Here is a 19,558-nt window from a genome sequence, read left to right as displayed (position 1 = left end):
TAATTATTGTTTTGGGTTTAATGGTCTAAATTGATGAGGATTATTGAAGAATGACCTTTACCTTCTGATGTTTCTACTTTTACCTCTCAAGTATAGGAGAATTGCAGGTGTGCATGATCATTCCAGGTTTTATTTGGTACTAGGGACCAAACTTAGAGTGTCACATAAATGCTGGGCAGTTATTTTGCCAACCGAGCCCTGTTCCTAGCCCTTTTGGGGAAACTTCTGGCACTACATTGATGAATGTGTGCATCCTTTTTTTTCTTTCTCTTTTCTTTTCTTTTTCCTTTTTTTCTTTTTTGATTTTGTGAGCAAACTGAGCTTTTCCTCTGTTGTATAATATCAACTGCTGTCTTATTATATTTGGTTCTTATTATGTTGACAGGCATCCCTTCCACACTTAGTTTGTGTAGCATTATTTTTCTAATCACAAAATGGGTTGAGTTCTATCAACTATCTCTGCAACTATTACAGATTTCCTAAGTATTTGCTCTTCATTTTATTTATACAACACACCATGCCTATTAATCAGTCCTTTGCAATGAGCCTTGTCTCCATTGTACTACTCCCCTTACCAAATTCACTATTCAAACAGTCCAGAAAATTAATTCTGCATCCTTTGCCTTTAAGGACTACACATAGCATGACGTGTGAGATACATGAATTACTCCATACTGCTGAAAGTGTATTTTATTTTCATAGAACTTCACATATGAAAAGAAGAAAAATCCTATGTGTATCTGTGAAAAACTAATGCTTACTGAATCTTCATTCAGAAAAAAATTGTCTTACTAGTTTGTGATTATAAAGCTGATACACATAAACACATATATAAAATGACTGGACATTTGCCTCTTTAAGTTATGAAAGTATGATTAACAAGATCACTTTGGGGTTAGTTAACAAGAATAATACAATAATAAGTTACAAATGTCTTGGAGGCTTTAAATTCTATGCATCTGTCAAATTTAGGTATATTTATTCACATTTAGGTAACTGCTCTTACCGTTGATCAAATGTAAAATCACCTCAAATAACCAATATCAGCTTATCAATTTTAATAATGCAAAAATTATTTTAAAGTACCAGATTTTTCAGGTGAAATGTGACACAACAGAAAATATGAGAGACTATGTAGCATGTAGATGTCATAACAATTATCATATAGGAATTTATTAAGGTTTCAACAGTTTCATAGGCAAGGACTTGTAAAGGAAATAATTGGAATATCTGACCATTAAAATTAAGTTTGAGATTGCATTCCATTTTATATTTCATGTAACCACTATTATGATTATATTGTCTAATGAAGTTATTATTACTAAATTCTTTCAGAACTGGCTTTTGTACCTCAGAAAACCAAAGTGTAATGGTATATCCTGTGAACAACAGAACTGTCACCTATTAGGATCCTTTTCTTTTCTATCTTTTTCTGATTGAAATTTTTGGATAAATGATGCATAAAATTAATATGAACTTTGTCTTCATCACAAATACTACATGATATTTGAGCTTTGGAAGTAAGTACATAAATAGATTTTGTTCAAGGTAATTCTTCTGTCTGTCCATTTCAATCTTTAATTTTTTTGTAGTGTAACCCTAAATTAAATAAAGGGATTTTTAATTTCTCCCAGGTAGCCATTTGGCTTTTCTAACTCTATAAAACTATCCTTCAAATGGCTCAAATTTCATTAGGAAAATAGCTAAACCGTTTAGGGCACCTGTAAAGTAATTTCTTAATTATTTCCTCCTCCAGTTTAACATTTCACGTTAGTTTATTTCTTCGTGGATATTTTTTAAAAATCTCTTTCTTACTCTCCAGCTAATTGTCTTGAAGACTTTTGAGCAATTTAAAAGTTGTTTTATTCTGTTTTTCTTATTGTTAAAAAAAAACACAGATATCTAACTTGATACTGAAAGAAAATAAACAGGAGTCATTATTCACATCTATAGTGTAAACTGAGACAATTATTTTTATTATAATAAAAGGTGATAATTCTTAATATCAAAGTTTCCAGCCAAGTGTGAGTCACACACCTGTAATCCCAGTATGTAGGATGTGGGAGTCGGATCATCAAGAGCTCAATTCAGTCTTTTACATTGTGAGTTCTCTGCCAGCCTCGGTTACATGAGGCACTTTTTCCAAAAATATCAAAACCAAAAAAGTTTTATTTTTCTTACAATTAATAACCTATGATCTTAAAGTAGGAAACAGTAAATATCAATATTTAAATAATAATATAGCAGTAGATATGAGAGTATCTTCTAGAGTTCCATATTTCAACCATCATTTTATAGTTTACATGGCTTTACAATTTAACATAATAAAGTTATATAAGCATAAATCTTAATTACAGGGAAAATAATTGCAAATAAATTAGTGTTTGCAGTGTGAACACTTTATGTGACTTCTGATACAATATATTATTTCTCAGGCCATAATAATATGCAATTCTCAAGGGATACACCAACATGTGCCTCATTTATTCTTTATTATCTCTTAACAAGAGACATACTATTTTTCTTAGATCTGTAAGTAAATTGATGACAGTATTTAATTATAAGAGAAAATAATTTTTACTTGGTGTGAGGAGGACTGTTTAAGATAGATAAGGTTGATTCCATGTTATAATAGATCCACAGGTGAAAGACAGATGAGTTAATTGTATTATAGAATAGCCATCCATTTTAAAGCTGTGCTATCATCATTGATGGCATGTACAGTTAATTTATTATATGATATCAGTAAATGCTTCTCTCAGTATAAAAACCAAAAATCATCCTTTTTCAGGTTGGTACCATTAGGTACTAGATGTACCAGCTTAAAAGTAAAGTCAAATAATATTTTTGATTTGCCCACAGGGGAATTTCGGTTAAATAATGGCCAGGAGCCGAGACAAATGATCAATAAAATACATCTATCTTCTCAGAGGACAAAAACAGTGATTACAAAGCTACAAGAGAATATCTTGTTCCCATCTGGTCTCTACTGTTATTGAAACAACAAATAGCCACAAATTATGAGTCCTTCACATGGATTGAGCAATGCCTGATAACTGTGACTCATCTCTCTCTCTCTCTGTGTAATACTGTGGTTGGGTCTAAAGGCCAGTATCTAACCTCAGATAATATTCCTACAGGCTATCATACAGCCTGCTCAGATGTGCATTGTGTACCATCCCATGAAATTGCGTTCCTTATTGAGTGAATTATTTTAGGACCAACAATAAACATTCAGTGCAACTCCAAACAGTTCAGGGCACTCCACAAACTTCTGAAATCTAGATAAATAATTCTGTCAAATTGTACGGTGTACAAAATCCAAGTTTATAGAAACTGAAGGTTCTATGAGGCCATAATTTTATCATTTCTTTATATCCAACTATGTGCTAGGTGCATGTTAGTTAACAGGCAATGTTTCAGTAAAACAAATGGGCACTGCTCTTTAAAAAAACTTTAAAAATCAGTAAGAAGAAACAGAAAAACAGATGGATTTCTTAAAATTACCAATGTTATGATTTTTGTCTTTGTTTATCATGAAGTGCAGATAACAATAGCCAATTTGGTTATTTCCTTTTCCTTAGACTAATGGATATTTTTGGTGTGTTTGAAAGCTATCATATTTTCATTTATCCTTATACCTTCAGTACATGCTCAATGGTATGACTACAATAAATAAATAAATATAAATACATAAATAATTTTTTAATGAATGAGCCAGCAAATGTACTAAACAATTCACACCAAGAATGTGGACTTAGATAATATTTTAAATGACTACACTAATTAAAATAATTTTGTATATATTTTGTGTTTAACCTTTCTCAAATGATATTTTGTCTTGAACTATGGGTCGGAAATTTGTAAAGATAGTATATTAGTTAGTTTTCTGCTGCTGTGGTAGAACACCCTGGAAAGAGCAACTTACAAAAGGAACCTATTTGGGATTATGGTTTTGGGGAGATGATTCTGTCAGGACGGGGAGGCAGAGCAGTAGATGACAGATATGCTAGAACAGGATTCTGAGAGATCACATTCTCAGCCACAAGCAGGATGCAGAGAGCAAGTGAACTGGAAGTGAAACAAGGCTCTAAGTTCTCAGAGCACACCCCAGTGGTATACTCTACTTTCTTTAGCAAGGATTTACCACCTCCCCAAACACTGTCACCAACTGAAGACGAAGAGTTTAAGTACCTTAGTTTATGGGGGATACATTTCTCATGCAAACTATCACAGATGGGCTCTCATGGAATCAAATCCTTTGGCCACATGGAAATGGACTTTAGAAAACAGCCTGTCCCTAGTCGTGCACCAGAAACCTAGTAATCACTCAGGGAAGGGAGAAGAGAGTTTGTTTCCCAATCCCAGAAATGAGATTTGGGTGGGGCTTCCCTGTTTAGCTATAAATAAAATTCAGTATCATAGAAAATAGTTACAAAATCCAATTTATAGAGCATCACTATTTAATCAAGCATCAACTTCAAAATCAGCTCATTTTTTTGACACTGACATCATTGTTTTCTGTTACTTTAGCAGGTACCAGGAGGCTGAGATAGATACCTGGTGTCATAAACTGAATTTTTTCTTAGACTTTGTGTGTTGTAGAGTCACAACACTTGCAGGATTGTAAACTCACTATTACTGATTTGAACTCTCCCTCTGATTTTTTCTCTAGTCTAAGTAAAGTCTTTGTCTTTCTTCATGTTGTCTTAGAGCTGAGGGTAACATTTTTATTTCTGTCCTCAGACTGAGTGGAATGATCACAACCAATCTGTGGCCTTCCTTAAGAGTCGACTCATTTGGTTAATGAGTGAACACTACTTATAGACACTCTCTCTTCTTCACTTCACTGGACTTAGAACAAGGCATAAATCTACAGTTCACAGTCATTTGTCCATTTTCATCACCATTAATGGCAAATAACAAAACGTGGAATATTAGAGTCATGGTAGGTTAGACGTGATGGGGAACTGTGATTGCCAATGTGTTCTCTGGGCATCAGTTCTAGAAAGGCTCACAATACACATTCAGACTTGTGATTCTGAAAGCATGTGAACTTACTGATCTGGAGTATCATAATCTGTTGGGTCAATACTTTGAAGTCTGGATTTATATGAAACATTCTACATAAGTCTTACTGTGTTTGAAATTTATGAAACACTGTGTGAATAACTGAGATTTTCTTCATACACATCAAAATTGTTTCTATGAAAGCTCAAGTTATGAATTTATCTTTTTTATCTAAAATGAATTCTGTGAATTAAGTAAAATATGCCAGAAAGTCTTCATAATAAGTAAGAAGGTTTACTAAGGTTCTATCTCCTTTCTTCCTTTTCTTAATGATTTCATTTCTAAATTTTTGTCACACTGAGCATAAATAAAGGGAAAAGAAACACCATCCATCACAGAACAGTTCTGTCTTCACATGCTCCTATCAAGAAATTTATTATTTGACAATTTCATGAATGTATAAAATATAATTATATTCAATCACATTGCCATCTTTTGCACACTCTCAACTCTGAATGACTCACTTCTTTCCAAGTTGTCTTCATCTTATATTTCTGTGTATAAATTCATTGATTTTCATCAGGGCTGGCTTTGTGAGGCTGTATATACACTGCATATACACTACTGAGTAAAATGATTCTCTCTCTTCCATCAGTGACCAATCACCAACAATTCCCAGTGAGGGATGGGGCCCCACAAGACCCTGAACTATACATAATAAAATCTTGATGGGCTGTAGATCACACTTCTCCCCATCCTCCCACTCTTACATTCTTAGTACTCCTTCTACTTCTTCGCTGACGTTGGATAGAGAATAGGATGATGTAGATGTACCATTTAAGGACAAGTATGCAGTGCCAATAGGGCGTAGAAAAGGGCATCAGAAATCCTAAAACTGGGGTCACAGATGCTTGTGAGCTCCATGTAGGTCCTCGGAATGAAACCCAGATCCCCTTCAAAAGGAGTAAGTGCTTTTAACTGCTGAGCCATCTCTCGAACTCCATGGGGGATTGCTTAGTCTTACCCAACAAGAAGTAAGCTGTTTGGTAAAATGAATACAACAAAACAAAACACCTGACTGCTTCCCTTAGCACAAGAGGCAGTTATTTTAACTAACTCAAACAGCATTTTTATAGGCAGTATTTTAACTTGTTTAATTCTTGTACAGAATATTTGCAGATTTTTGTTCTTTTGTTCTCTGACTTGAGAGCTTGTGTTATATCTCCAAGCAAATCATCCATATAACATTAAACCCATTGACACACATATCAAGTGACATACTATCATCATTGTGAGCACAATAGCTGTTATTATATGAAAGATAAGTTTCCATAGGCAATAACTTCTTCCAGTGCCGGGAAAATGATTATTTATATTTTAGTAAAGACAGCACTTTTTTCACACAAGGTAGAACTATTATTATAGGACACACTGAATATCTTTATTTAGATAACAAGGGATTGGAAAAGTTCTCCTGAAACAGAGAAATGTGTCCCTAGAGTTCACAACTGGTGTAAGGTCAAGGAACATAATGTACTTGGAATGGCATATTTATTGCCTACAACCCCCCAGAAACAGATCTGTGATAAAAATAGGTTTCATATAATACACAAAAATGTACTAAGTTAAAAAAAGTACTAAGTTAAATTTCCTTTTTAAAAGATTTAGCCGTGTGTGTGTGTGCATTGCAGTAGCGAACATGTCGTGTGTGTGTGTGTGTGTGTGTGTGTGTGTGTGTGTGTGTGCATCCTCAGAAGCCAGAAGAAGAAGTCAGATCTCTGGGAGCCTGAATTATAGGTGATCGTGATCCAAATCAAGTGTGTTATATTAACCGAGCTCAGGTCCTCTGGAAGAGCAGTTACTGCTTTTAACCTTTGAGCCAACTTGCCTGTCCCTGAAATTTTTTCTTACTGAGCATCCTAAAATGAAGTTTATTCTTCCAAAGGCTTTTAGTTACATCATTATGCATCTTTAGGTTCTTGTTATAAAAGATGCCAGGCCATATAATAAAAATATCTCAAATGGAGACAGAATAGTAAACCATCTGAAAGTTAGTGAATCAAATTATGAACAGATTCTGTTACTTTTGTCTACTTCAAGAATATATGGTAAACTTTTTCACAGTCTGAATATCCGTGTCTATTTTATTTAAATTAAATCATATTATATTAATTACACTTATTATATTAAAGGTTGCTAAGAGGATCAGGTAAATTAATTCATGACTGTAATACTGCAAAGTATACAAATACTACTACAGTTATTATAATTTAATTTTAATTATAAAGAAGAATAATTTATACAACATGTTCTATATTATCTTAGTGTTTGGTGACTTATTATGCAATTAGTAATTATGAAATAACATTGTCTCCACTAAAATATTTAAAGTTCAAACTGTATTTAGTTTAAATCAATGGAGTATTTTAACTATGGAGTATGAGAAAAGACTTGAAATTGCACTGTGTTTTTCTCAAAGTCTTTTCCCAGAAGATAGAAATGACAGCAGGTCCCTCCCAACCACTACCCTTGGCTAGTGAGATAGCTTTGGCTAGGAAATAGGCTGAGTTCATGGTACCAAAGATAGGAAGAAAAGAAAACAAAACCTGTAAGTCAGAGACTCAAGCCACTATAGAAGGTGTTCCAACCACCCATGGAACCAGAAGAAGACAATGCATCAAGATCTTGGAATACTTAGATGTATAAATACTGCTCCCCACAGCAACTTTATAAGTTTTGAATCCTGAGCAAGGAAGCCATATTTAAGATGGACTTGGAGTAGCTGCCTTGTTTTCAATGTTACTGTACTGGTACATTGCTCTAAACATACTAGAATTTATTCTAGGCAAAAACTCATATTCAAGAGACATAATCTATCTTAGAGAAGAATATGTTACAATTATAACCTGATTGAAAATGAGCAATAATTAAAAGCACTGCTCATAGTAGCAAAAGGAAAAAACAAAAATACATGCTCTGATAATAGCATATGCATAAGAGAACAATCATGCAGTAAAATTTGCAACAGAAAGGAAGAATTAGATGTTATGGTTTGCAGTAAATCTAGTGATATTCAGATTATTGAAAGACATTACTTAGGTAAAAATAAACAAAAATAACTGAACAAATGTCAAATCAGTAAAATTGAGTTGTGTCTGAAATGAGTCATCTCTAGAAATGATCTCTTTTTGTATATGTTTTCCTAGATAAGTCATAGAAAGTTCTGTCTTGATCTTGCTCACAGCATGCTACATATTCATCTCCTGCAGCAGTACACAATTTGAATAATGCAATACCCAGTTCTGAGCTTTGGAATACCCTTGGGTGATATTAGATAAGAAGGACTCTGAGGCTACATTGCAGTTCCATTTGACAGAGTTTCCAAAGTGCTGGAAAAATAGATTACCTGTTGTGGAAGGCTGAAGAGAATGTTTATTACATGATATATGTGCATAAAGTCATATGTTATTGATACATAGATATATGATATTATTATAAATAACTATTACAGTTGTTTGCTGATTATATTAATAACAACAAACATTCTAAGAATTTATGTGACAGTGGAAAGAAAACTCAGAGAAAAATGTATTTTAAGACATTTCAATCTATTGATTTATGCTAAAGGAATAATGGGAAAAAAGCACTTATGATAAAATATGTATTTCTTTGGCCAGAAATGGAACAAGAGTGTAACTTATTATAGTCATGAGCTCATGAGAAAAGCATACCTGGTGGAAAATAAGTTAGTGAAAAAAAATCCAGTGGAGGCTATCTGAAAGAAAAACCGGTCACTTTCTGATATATATCAAAAAAAATCCAGAAATTGATGCTTAGATTTGTGTGAGATATATACCTCATTATTATAAATATTTTTCCCTAAAATATTTCCATTATAGGATTTCCTATTAAAATAAATATAATTGTCCCTCTATATCCACTGGTTTAGTATATATACCTTCAAACTAGCCAATCATAGCATTATATAAAATCTTGTCTGTGCTGGACATACATATATCTTTTTTTAAATGATTGTTCCCTAAGAAATACATAAACAACAATCCCCTTATTATTCACATTTTATGATTATCTTAAAACATGTAAATATGGTATACATAAGGAAATGTAGTCAACACACAAATATACCATTTCATAAAGATGACTTTGTGTCCCCAGATTGCAGTACCCACAGATCTTGAAGTGCTGCCTACAGAGACTGAGAGGTGGCTGTGCTTCTTTGTCTTTCAAAACTCATATTGTTTCCTTTTTAGAAATACAAGTTTTTGGATTCCAAGAGAGTGATGGGGAAAGAGGAGACACTGATCAAGTAGAAATTATTCCTAGTGATCACCACATGTATGATGAAAATAGTAAATATTTTGTATATTTCAAAATTGAAAGCACATTTAAGCACCACTTTAATAAAAACTATGCTGGTAAGGTGGCAGGTCTATTAATTACCTTGACTAAATCTCCAGGTAGAAAAAGATTGACACAGCATATTGACCCAGATAAACACCCAGTTATTAAACTGAGTAAAATTAAATTAAATTAGTAAAAAAAAATATGTGTACCAATGGCACTTCTTTTGAAAGTCTCCAAAAACAAGTGCATTTATAATCAGATATAAAATGATCATACTAACCGCATCTTATTGAGTCTATGAACTAGGTCATCTTTTAAAATGCGACAATCATTTCAAGATGTAAGATTATTATTCCTTCAGATGTGCTCTTGTCACCAAACATTGTGGAATAATTAATTAATAAGCAACTTCTGCAACTGCCCTATAAGGACCAAACCCCAAAGTCAAAGCGGCAGAGTTTATGACCTAACGTCTTTAATTTCTATTGCTGCTTTTCTTATTTTTCCAGCAACACACTGAGAGCCAAAGTCATTGGCATGTCACTTACTGATGGGTAGAGGTAACCTTCTCCATTCATGGCTATGTACAACCCTGTCTTCACTCCCTGGATGGCAACGACACGCAGTCCCACTGGGATGAGGTTGAACAGTGCTGTTGAAGGAAATGTGTTCTGTCACCAAGCAGTAGAAACAAAGCATTTCAGCAACACCCTCCCTTCTCTTTCTGTCACTTGTATTTGTTTTTCCAAGTTTCAACTAAAGAAATTTTGTATTCCTTTATGATGAAGAAACTACTTCCATATAGAAAAATGAGCATCCCAGCTTTAACTTCTCCTTAGCTAGCTTGCCCACACCATTCTGAAGAGTTTGGGAGGCAGAACGGAATCAAGCCTGTAGTTAATGCTTCTACTATCAAAGTCTGATACTACTAGATTCAGGAAAAAAAAAAATCACCTATGGGTATTCTCAACAGAATTTTAAAAGTGCAACTTGAAAGATGACTGTCATTTTCTGTACTGTGTGACTGGGCACTTGCAGTGCAGTGTAAGACAGAAGTTCAAAAGCAATTCTCAGATTAAATTACTTTGGCAGGAGCAACATGAAATGCCAGAAAAAAAAAAAAAAAAACAAGAAAAGATGTGTAGCCTCCCATGGGATAAGCCTGGAAGATACTAATAAAGTCACTTTCTATGCAAATTTTTAAGAAGTATATTATTTATTAATTTTTAGAAAGTTATAAATGAAAATAAAAGTGAACCATGCTCAGTTCTATAAATTTAGTAAGTTAAAATCCACTTATGTTTCTATTTTTTCTTCCCTTCTAATATAGTATATTTTCACAAAGTGTACTCACCAACATCATCTTGGATATTATCAACCATAATATTTTGCTACACATAGAATTTTCAGTGGGTATTCCAGAAATATTTTTAGTACAAGTGGTACTAACAAGAAAGCTATTAATAATCACTCTCATCCAACTCCTTAACTTGAGTTTATTTCTTATTAATGGGAATCTGCCTTGGAAGTACTCAGCTTTTGATATAAATGTGATGTGGGATGTCCCTCTGTAGGCTGTGAATATGTTTTATTGCCATTGGTTAATAGAAAAAGCCTGTTTGGCCTATGGTATAACAGAATATAGCTAGGTGGAAAATCCTAATAGAGAGACAAGGAGAAATAAGGCAGAGCTGGAGCTATGCCAGCATCCACTACAGAAGTAAGATGCCAGAACATTACTGGTAAGCCACAGGGAACATGGTGACACACATATTATTAGAAATGAGTTAATTTATGTGTAGAGCTAGCCAGTAAATCTGAGTCATTGTCCAAACGATTATGATTAATATTAAGCCTACAAATGATTATTTCATAAGAGGCTGTGGGGACCAGTGGACAGGAGAGAAACGGGTCAGGACAGGGAAAAGTCTCCAGCTATATAAATGTGTAAGTAAAATGTCTTAACTTTAGGCCTTTAACTCTTTTACAAAATACATGTCTCTTCAAAATTGTGGCAATGTGATTTATTCTAAGGCTACTTTGTACATAATTGCAAGCTAAGACTGCAGCAAGTGTTGGTCTGGCTTTCCTCTCAGGGACATGCTGTACAGGATGGAGAAAGCTACATGCTCTTTTGCAATAATTACAAATTCCTGTTCCCCAGATCATAACATATCTGCACCCCATTATTAATGAAAGTAAAACAGCAGCAATGGTCTTCATAATTACACAGAGATTGATTTGGGGGTTAATATGTGAATAGTTGAGTATTGTTTCCATCATGCAAAGGAATTCCAAACTGTCTTCTGCAGGATTATGGAGGGTTATGACGTATAGAAAAAGAAAAAGGCTTTACTCCTTTTCATTTCTTTTATTCAATATTAAGTATGGTATGGTGTCATTGGGTTCCAAGCTTTGTTCTGACAACTCTCTGTATTTCTTCTTTGTGTGTGAGGACTATTGTCTCCTACACGCCAAAAGGATAGGCACTGTGGGATAAGCCATAAATTATGTACATAATTTTAAGGTAAAATATAATTTTGTGTCTGTCTATGTAAACTACCTAACCTGAAAATTTCAAATATATTTATTTTAGTCTCTGTAGTCTGCTTTTAAGAAAGCATGGTAGCTTCTGAACATATCAAGTCAACTGGATGATATAATTCCCTAAGGCAAAGAGTAATATGAATATTCCAAAATAATATCATGCAGCAAGCAGAAAAGTTCTAAAATGTAGCATAACCTTAATAATAATTACACTGTCCTTCTTTCCTCAGGATTTTGGTAGGGAAAATGTGAGCAATTATAATTTACAAATTAACAGTGTGGAGTTGACCACAGATGATGTGTGGCGGGAGGTAAAAAATAAGATAACTTATTTTCTACTCTTCCTGAAATTTATGTAATTACAGAGCAATGAGGCAAAGCCTCGGGAATAAAAATCAAGATGTCCCTATGCCTAGACTGTGGTTCATGTGAGAATTGCCATCCTAAATCCTGTGGGGTGGTGAGGTAACTTTTTTTTTTTGAGGTAACTTTTGTATATTTCAGACAACCAGCTTTAACTACACGTGCACATACTGTTACCTCACATACCCCACACCTTGCCAAAGAAATGAGAAAGCAGTCGAAAGAGGCAGCTCTTTCCCTCGGTTGAAGCTTTATTTTTCCTTTCTTGAAAACTTTTGTCATGATTTGTGCAAATGATACCACTCAACCTTTAATCTTGTGAGAGAGGTATTTTATTCATAAGACCTCTGCCGATTGTTATTTTCTTTCTTCCCTGTGCCTGAATTACTTTTTCTTCTCTTTTCCCAAATAATAAGAAAGCTATAAATAAAGTCAAGGAACAATAATCTAGGAAACATTTTCAAAGTTAAAAAAAAATGGAAGATAACATAGAAAAGATACAATATTTCAAAAAATGAAAGGGAAGATTAACGGGGAAAAACACACATATATACATACATATAACACACACACGCACACACACATACACACACACACAGACACACACACACACACACACATATGGAACTGAAGCAACTTCCCCAAAACTAGTAATCTAAACACACTATTTATAAATTTCAGCTCACTTCAGATAAAAGGAAAAAATACCAATATTTAAAATACAAGCATCATGTGTAAAACAACTTATTACACATCATTAATTGTTCTCAGAGTCTGTGTCTGAGAACTTGATGGGTCAGACTAAAATAAGAAGGACTGATGATTCCATTACATGTATCAAGTCTTTTCTTCTAATGGAATATAATCTATTATGAAAAGAAATGGTAACTGGACAGGTAATCATGCTTGCTCATGGCCTAAGAGTTATATATCCTATATAAAATGTTGCATTTTACTGAGCCCAAGAGTAAAAAGTGTGTGTGTGTGTGTGTGTGTGTGTGTGTTAGAACTCATGTGAAATTAGACAAAATCAGAGATCAGAGTATAAATAAACAAAAAACAGTTTTGAAAAGGAGGGACTCAGACAAACCCCATGAAAAATCTAAACAAGTTCAAAACAAAAAATATCAAATGGAAAAATATCAATATCACAAAAGATACATAGATTTTAAATTAATTAACACAAACACTTTTGAATAAGGTAATTAAATGTTTTGTACAATGTAGTTATATGTACGTAGTCTGAATATTCTCTCTTTGAGAAGGATATTAACTTTTATACCAGTGCATTAGTGTGCCTAACTGTTATGATTAGGAGATGAAAAGTAATGTTCTGGACATATCTATAAAGAAGATACAGGCAGTTTAACCCTAGAGTTGCTCCTTCTGCATCAGTACCTTCATGCATGTGGTCTCAGTAAAATGATACATGCATTTCTAGGCAACTAGAAACAAGCTAAGAGAACCAAGCATTTACAAATGTATCTCACAAAGCCACTGAGGAGCAGACTCAGTCAGTCACTTACTGGAATTGGTGCTGTCATCCTTGGTCCCATCGAGAGCTCCATCGGGGTGCATCTGCAAGTAGTAGCCTTGCCTGCAATATAACCTGGTCACTATGCCCTTGAGCTGGGGATCTGAAAGGCAAACACAGGGTTCATAAAATTCACAATGCTGCAAAGAAATGTAGCTTTTCTCTTCTTTTTTAAAAAAATATTTCTTTTTCAGAAGAAGATATTTTGTAGAGTTTGTACATTGATATGTCTCAGACTTATCTGTGTCATGATACTCAGATCACATAAACCACCACAATTAAAGGAGTTATCATAATTAGCTTCAGGAAGAAAGGCTATTTTATAAACCTAGCTTGTGTGTTTATATTATTCATTAGACTGTTAAAATAATTAAATCACTAGTTTAATTATGATTTTAGCTTGTAATTGTTATAAACTATTTCTGAGTGGTAGTTCAAGAGTTTTGACACAGAAGCTTCATTAAAGGTTTTAAATAAAGTTTTCACTTATTTTTAAATTGACAATCCTTAAATGTGAGGAATCTGTATTTTAAAGATTGTGTTAAAATACGATATACATCCTTAATAAAATTCCCAGTTTGTATCCCCATCCCCACGTTTTCATGCAAGGCTATGTGGTGGTTATATACGATACACATGAGATTCTGACATTCCTCTTCTGAACTCAGAGTGAAGCTTAGGATCCTAAGGTTCAAAATATACAGGAAGGGTAGACTCGACTCAGAGCTGCAGTGGGGCTTTACCTGTGACCACTCAGCACCAAAACAGAACAAAGGAATTTACTAATCACCAAGGGATCAGCTGTAGGACAATGGCCTAGTTAAGTTATAAATGAAACAAGCAAGCTCTTCATTTATACAGCTGGAAAGGACAGTCAACAGCTTCTGAGTCTTGCACTTTAGGCATGGAAGCAGAGGGAGGCGTGAGCTTGCTGTAATAAAAAGGGGAAACCCTGTATTATAGATTTCCCATTTAATGATCGAGAAAGGTGATTCATTGTTTCCTGAGAAGCTAGCTATATCTAAGATAATAAATATTTGCTTGTGGCTTTGCAAAGGTCACTCTCATTTTGGGAATTTATCTGATATAGGACCTCAAAATTCTCACTATGGCAACAGGCTTCTCTCCACAATGACTGAATGGGTTATGCAAATTTGATCGTGCTGTCCAAATTACAGGATGCTAGTAAACAATCCAACACATAGTTTTTAATAACTACAGACTAGCCAACAGACAAACAGAACAGCACACAGGCTAAACAGGAAAATTTGTCCCCAAACAGAAATGCTAGGCTTTTGACTAGCTTTTTTTTTTTTCTATTTGATTAGCTTTTGAGAAATGAAAAAAAAATTCCAATGACTATTTCTATGAATACAGCTGCAATGAGCACTTTGCCTTCATAGATGGGAAAATGAATTAGACATAAATAACATTCTGGAAAGTTAGCCAACATTGAGGAATCGTAACATCAGCCTGACAAGTTGTCAGGAGACAGGTGTGTTTAAAAGGCAAGGGTTGTGAAAAGAGATAAGCTAAGTGATTATTAGAGCAGTATTATGGGTATCTTACACAGTAAATAATTTCTAAATCCCATAATTCTTTCATTCTCCCTCTCTTTCTCTCCTCCCCACCCCCTTTCTTGTCTTTTTCATCATTTTATACTGCCAGAGCTCCAGCACATGGACTAATACTTCCTACACTCAAAGCTGCCTTCCATTGCAGTTAATCCTTTCTAGAAACTCTCTCACAGATACAACCAGATACAGCCACGCTCTCCACATCAGATTCCTAGAAGTCAACCCTGTAAGGTTTAAAATTAAGATAAACAGTTGTTTGAGTATTAGTTGTTATTTTTAATACTTTTTTCATATAATGCATTCTAATCATGGTTTCACCTTCCCCAACTCCTACCCAAAATCCCACAATTCTGAAATTTGCATTAGTTAAAAAGAATTACAACCACACATTCATTTTTTTTCAACACAGCATCTGTCTACTGCACACCTGTCTCTAGAGTTAGCTGCATTTCTTATACTCTTCTTTGCAAACTGGTAGCATGAAAAAAAAAAGCATAAGTAAACCAGATGTGGTGATGCACACCATTTAATCCCAGCACTCAGGAGGCAGAATCAGGTTCATCTCTGTGAGTTTAAGGCCAACCCGCTCTACTTAGTGAGTTCCAGGACAGCCACAGCTACACAGGGAAACCCTGTCTCTAAAACAATCAATCAATCAAACAAAAGAAAACACAATTAAAAGCAGAGAAGAATTTCTTAACTTCTATGGAATCATACAGAAAATTTTATAGGCTGGCAACTATTCTGTAAAGACCTGTGTCCTGACATCGCTTGTTTTAAGTTGATCCCACAATCTCGACGCCATTAGATCTCCCTCACAGCTTCCCCTGCACTCACGCAGCGAGCTCTCGGGAACCACACCTCATCTCAATTATGTGAATGACAATGAAACACAAATCTTATTTTCTAGCGTCCTTAAGATAGTAAAAATCAGTCTAATATAAATTTACCTGGTTTCACAGTTCTTGGAATTTTTAGTTTTAAGAACTGATAACTATATGTGTCCTTGGGTGTCAGGCATTGTTCTAAAAAAAAAAAAAAAAAAAAAAAACTCTGACTCATTCATTGAATCTTCTTTGTGCGTGAAGGAAGTCAATTCAAAGATGAGGAAATTGAGAAAGAGAACTATTAAGCAATTTTATAAAAGGCACAGAATTTACAAGGCTGGAGGTTGAGTATGAACCTGTTAACAATCAGGCTATGTGCCCTCTACAAATAGAACAATTAAACTAAGTTGCCTTACAAACCCCGGTGTAAGTTAAACTTCTTAATAAAGAAAAAAAAAGGAATAAAAAGGCTTGCATTTCTATGATCACCACCAGCTGTATCTCAATCTTACATGTTCACATGTGAATGTGAAAGGCAAAGCCATGGCGGAGTTGTGAGAATATTAAAGTCCTTGAAAGTTTATACCCGTCCCACTCAGTATCTGGACAAGTCCCAAAGTTCCCAGTTTCTGCCCCACCCGCAAGAGTTCGTTACCAGGTTCGTAAATGTAGCGGCATTCTTTCGGTGCTCTGTCTGTACCATTTTTGCTATAATTTGGCCGTTTTCAACTCCAGCCAAAAGGAGTTTCTACCCCTGATTTGATTGTAATGTGAATAGCATCAGCTCCACACCATCAGGCTGGTTTTCATAGTCTACAACTGAGCTGCCAGCCTCCTCCCTAAAGGTGCTTCTTCACAGCATACTCTCTCCCTCCTTATACCTCACCAGCATGGGAGTTCTCAGGTTTTTCTCAGCAAGCATTGTACCAAGAAAGACATCTCTTGAGTTCTTTAGCATTATTTTCTAAACATCTGTAAAATTACGGACTGACAAGTGGGGAACCTGCATGGGACCAAGCTAGACCCTCCGAATGTGGGTAACAGATAAAGCGGCCTGATCTGCTGGGAAGAGGAGAAGGCAGTGGCACCAGGACCTTCTGCAGGCTTATAAACTGACTTTTCGGAGTCCATTCAAAATGGTAAGATACCTTTCTCAATCTTGATATGGGGAAAGGGGTGCTTGGTCCTGCCTCAATTTGGTATGCCAGACCTTGTTGACTCCTCAAGGAAAGCTTTACACCCTCTGAGGAGTGGATGGGGAATGGGAAGTGGGAAAGGTGGGGTGGGCAGGAGAAGGGGACAGAGGGGGAACTGGAGTTGGTATGCAAAATAAAAAGTAATTTATAAATAAAATATATGAAAGAAAAGACATTTTTAAAGCTTTTTAATTAAAACTTTTAAATGGAAATATTTTTGAAATAGACAATACTTTTGAACATCTAAAATATATTAAAATACACAGTCAATTCAATCTGTGTATCACACAGTGCTTAAAACAGATGTAATAATTTGTCTTGTAATTCATGAACATAATTCCATATTTTTTTTTTATTTTTGTTTTTCGAGACAGGGTTGCTCTAAGCTTTGGGGCCTGTCCTAGTACTCTCTCTGTGGTCCAGGCTGGCCTAGAACTCACAGAGATCTGCCTGCCTCTGCCTCCCAAGTGCTGGGACTAAAGGTGTGCGCCACCACCGCCACATTTATTGATAAAATTGTATGATAGTATCTACCTCACAAAGTTGACTATATGTGGCATAAAGTTGATGTGTGTAACATTGTTCATGAGGTATAAAGTGAGTTTTTATTGATTAAATACTGATAAGGGACTAGTAAAAATCCAGTAATTCCATAGATGGTTAACAGGAGTCAAAACGTGAACTGTATGAAAACCCACAATGACACCTGTTAGCCAAAGATAAGACAAGAGATAAAAACTGAGCCACAGCACAAAATTAAGTAGTTGAAACAAGAGATAAAGAGGCAATCTGCTTTTGTTTTTGCTTTTATTACTTCCTGGAGAGCGTCAAGGGTATTTTTTTTCAAAGGAACAAAGATGAAATAGGCAGGAAATTTCTTGTTTATAACAATTCAAACAAGATGACAATAGAGCAACCTTTAGTTGGAAGAAAAAAATGTCATAAGATTTTAAGCCCAGTGAAAATGTCACTTAAAAATCAAAGGTAAAGAGAATGTTTCCAAACAGCAGAATCTGTCTTCAGCAGACCTTCAGTACAAGAAATTTTATAGGAGCTCCCTTAGGACACAACCTTATAGCAACAGGGATCTGAAGGACCCAGAAGATGACAAATATGCAGGGTATTTTATTGTTACTCACAAGTTTTTGGCCATTTAAGCCAAAATAACAATTATGTAAAGTCAGATTTATAAAACGTAATGGCCAAAATGTAACAGTCTGATGGTACTTAAAAATCACAAGGGGACAGACACCACCTCTGGTTGTGCCTGTTGTATGAGCATTTCCAGTTTTAACTGACAGTGGAGGATTCACCCTGCACCAAGCTACAGACTGGAATCCCAGACTATGCTAGAAGGTGAGAACAAGTTCAGCAGTAGCGTTCACTTCTGTCTGCTTCCTGTGCTGGTGTGGTGTAATCAGCAGCCTCATGGTGCTGCTATCAATCTTTCTACCATGACGAACTGTACCCTCCGAGTGTTGGCCAACACAGATCTTGTTTCTGCAGGATTCTTGTGTCAATTATTTTGTCACAGCAACAACAGAAACAGATATAAAAATATCTACAAGAAAATGTAGGATAGTAGTACAAATATCAGGAGAGGAAAAAGGGAAATGGACAATTTTGCTGAAATATGTGTTCTACATGCTGACAAAAAAAAGCCCATATCACATTACATTCTTATGAAACAATCTTTTTTTAACATTTTAACATTTCACCTGTTTATATACCATATGTTCAGCACATCATTTTGTGTTTTCATTTTCCTCTGGAGTAAGCATAGGTATATGCAATCAGAGAGGAGAAGCATTTGATCCTGAAACTCAAAGAAGTAGGAAAAGTTCCTAGAAATCAGTGTGCAAGTTCCATGAAAAATCTAGAATTTTGCCCTGAATTTTGAAGTCAGGCATGACCAGATGTATGCATATTGAAAACCTATAGCCTCTGCATATTTTATCATTACAAAATAAACTTCCCACCATGTTTATTTATTTAAGCTTAAAATGAATGGTAGGTCATAATAGTTTCTTCAGCTCATCCTTTAAGGAACCCACAAAATTTTACTGTAGAGTTTAGAGGGGATGGAGAAGTTCACAGTGGAAAACGAGAGAAGAAATTAATTTTTATTCTAGTTATGGG

The 19,558-nt window shown here is 34.9% G+C and overlaps 1 protein-coding gene across 3 annotated transcripts in view; it reads right to left on the bottom strand.

The window, feature by feature from the left end:
• Positions 1–19,558, bottom strand: part of Fgf14 (fibroblast growth factor 14) — a 478,361-nt gene that overhangs the window by 99,479 nt on the left and 359,324 nt on the right. For 2 of the 3 annotated variants that reach the window (XM_038310679.1, XM_038310677.1), the window contains exons 2-3: positions 13,812–13,922; positions 9,924–10,027 (exon numbers count right to left, since the gene is read on the bottom strand). In XM_038310679.1, coding sequence (XP_038166607.1) covers positions 9,924–10,027; positions 13,812–13,922 — 215 coding nt within the window. The remainder of the gene's footprint in view (positions 1–9,923; positions 10,028–13,811; positions 13,923–19,558) is intronic. The other variant, XM_038310680.1, reaches the window with a different exon arrangement.

The sequence above is a fragment of the Arvicola amphibius genome, chromosome 13 (genome assembly GCF_903992535.2).
Source record: "Arvicola amphibius chromosome 13, mArvAmp1.2, whole genome shotgun sequence".
In the NCBI taxonomy this organism is placed as follows: Eukaryota; Metazoa; Chordata; class Mammalia; order Rodentia; family Cricetidae; genus Arvicola; species Arvicola amphibius.
Note: the sequence above shows the minus strand (reverse complement) of the source record. Positions and strands in the feature narration are given on the sequence as shown.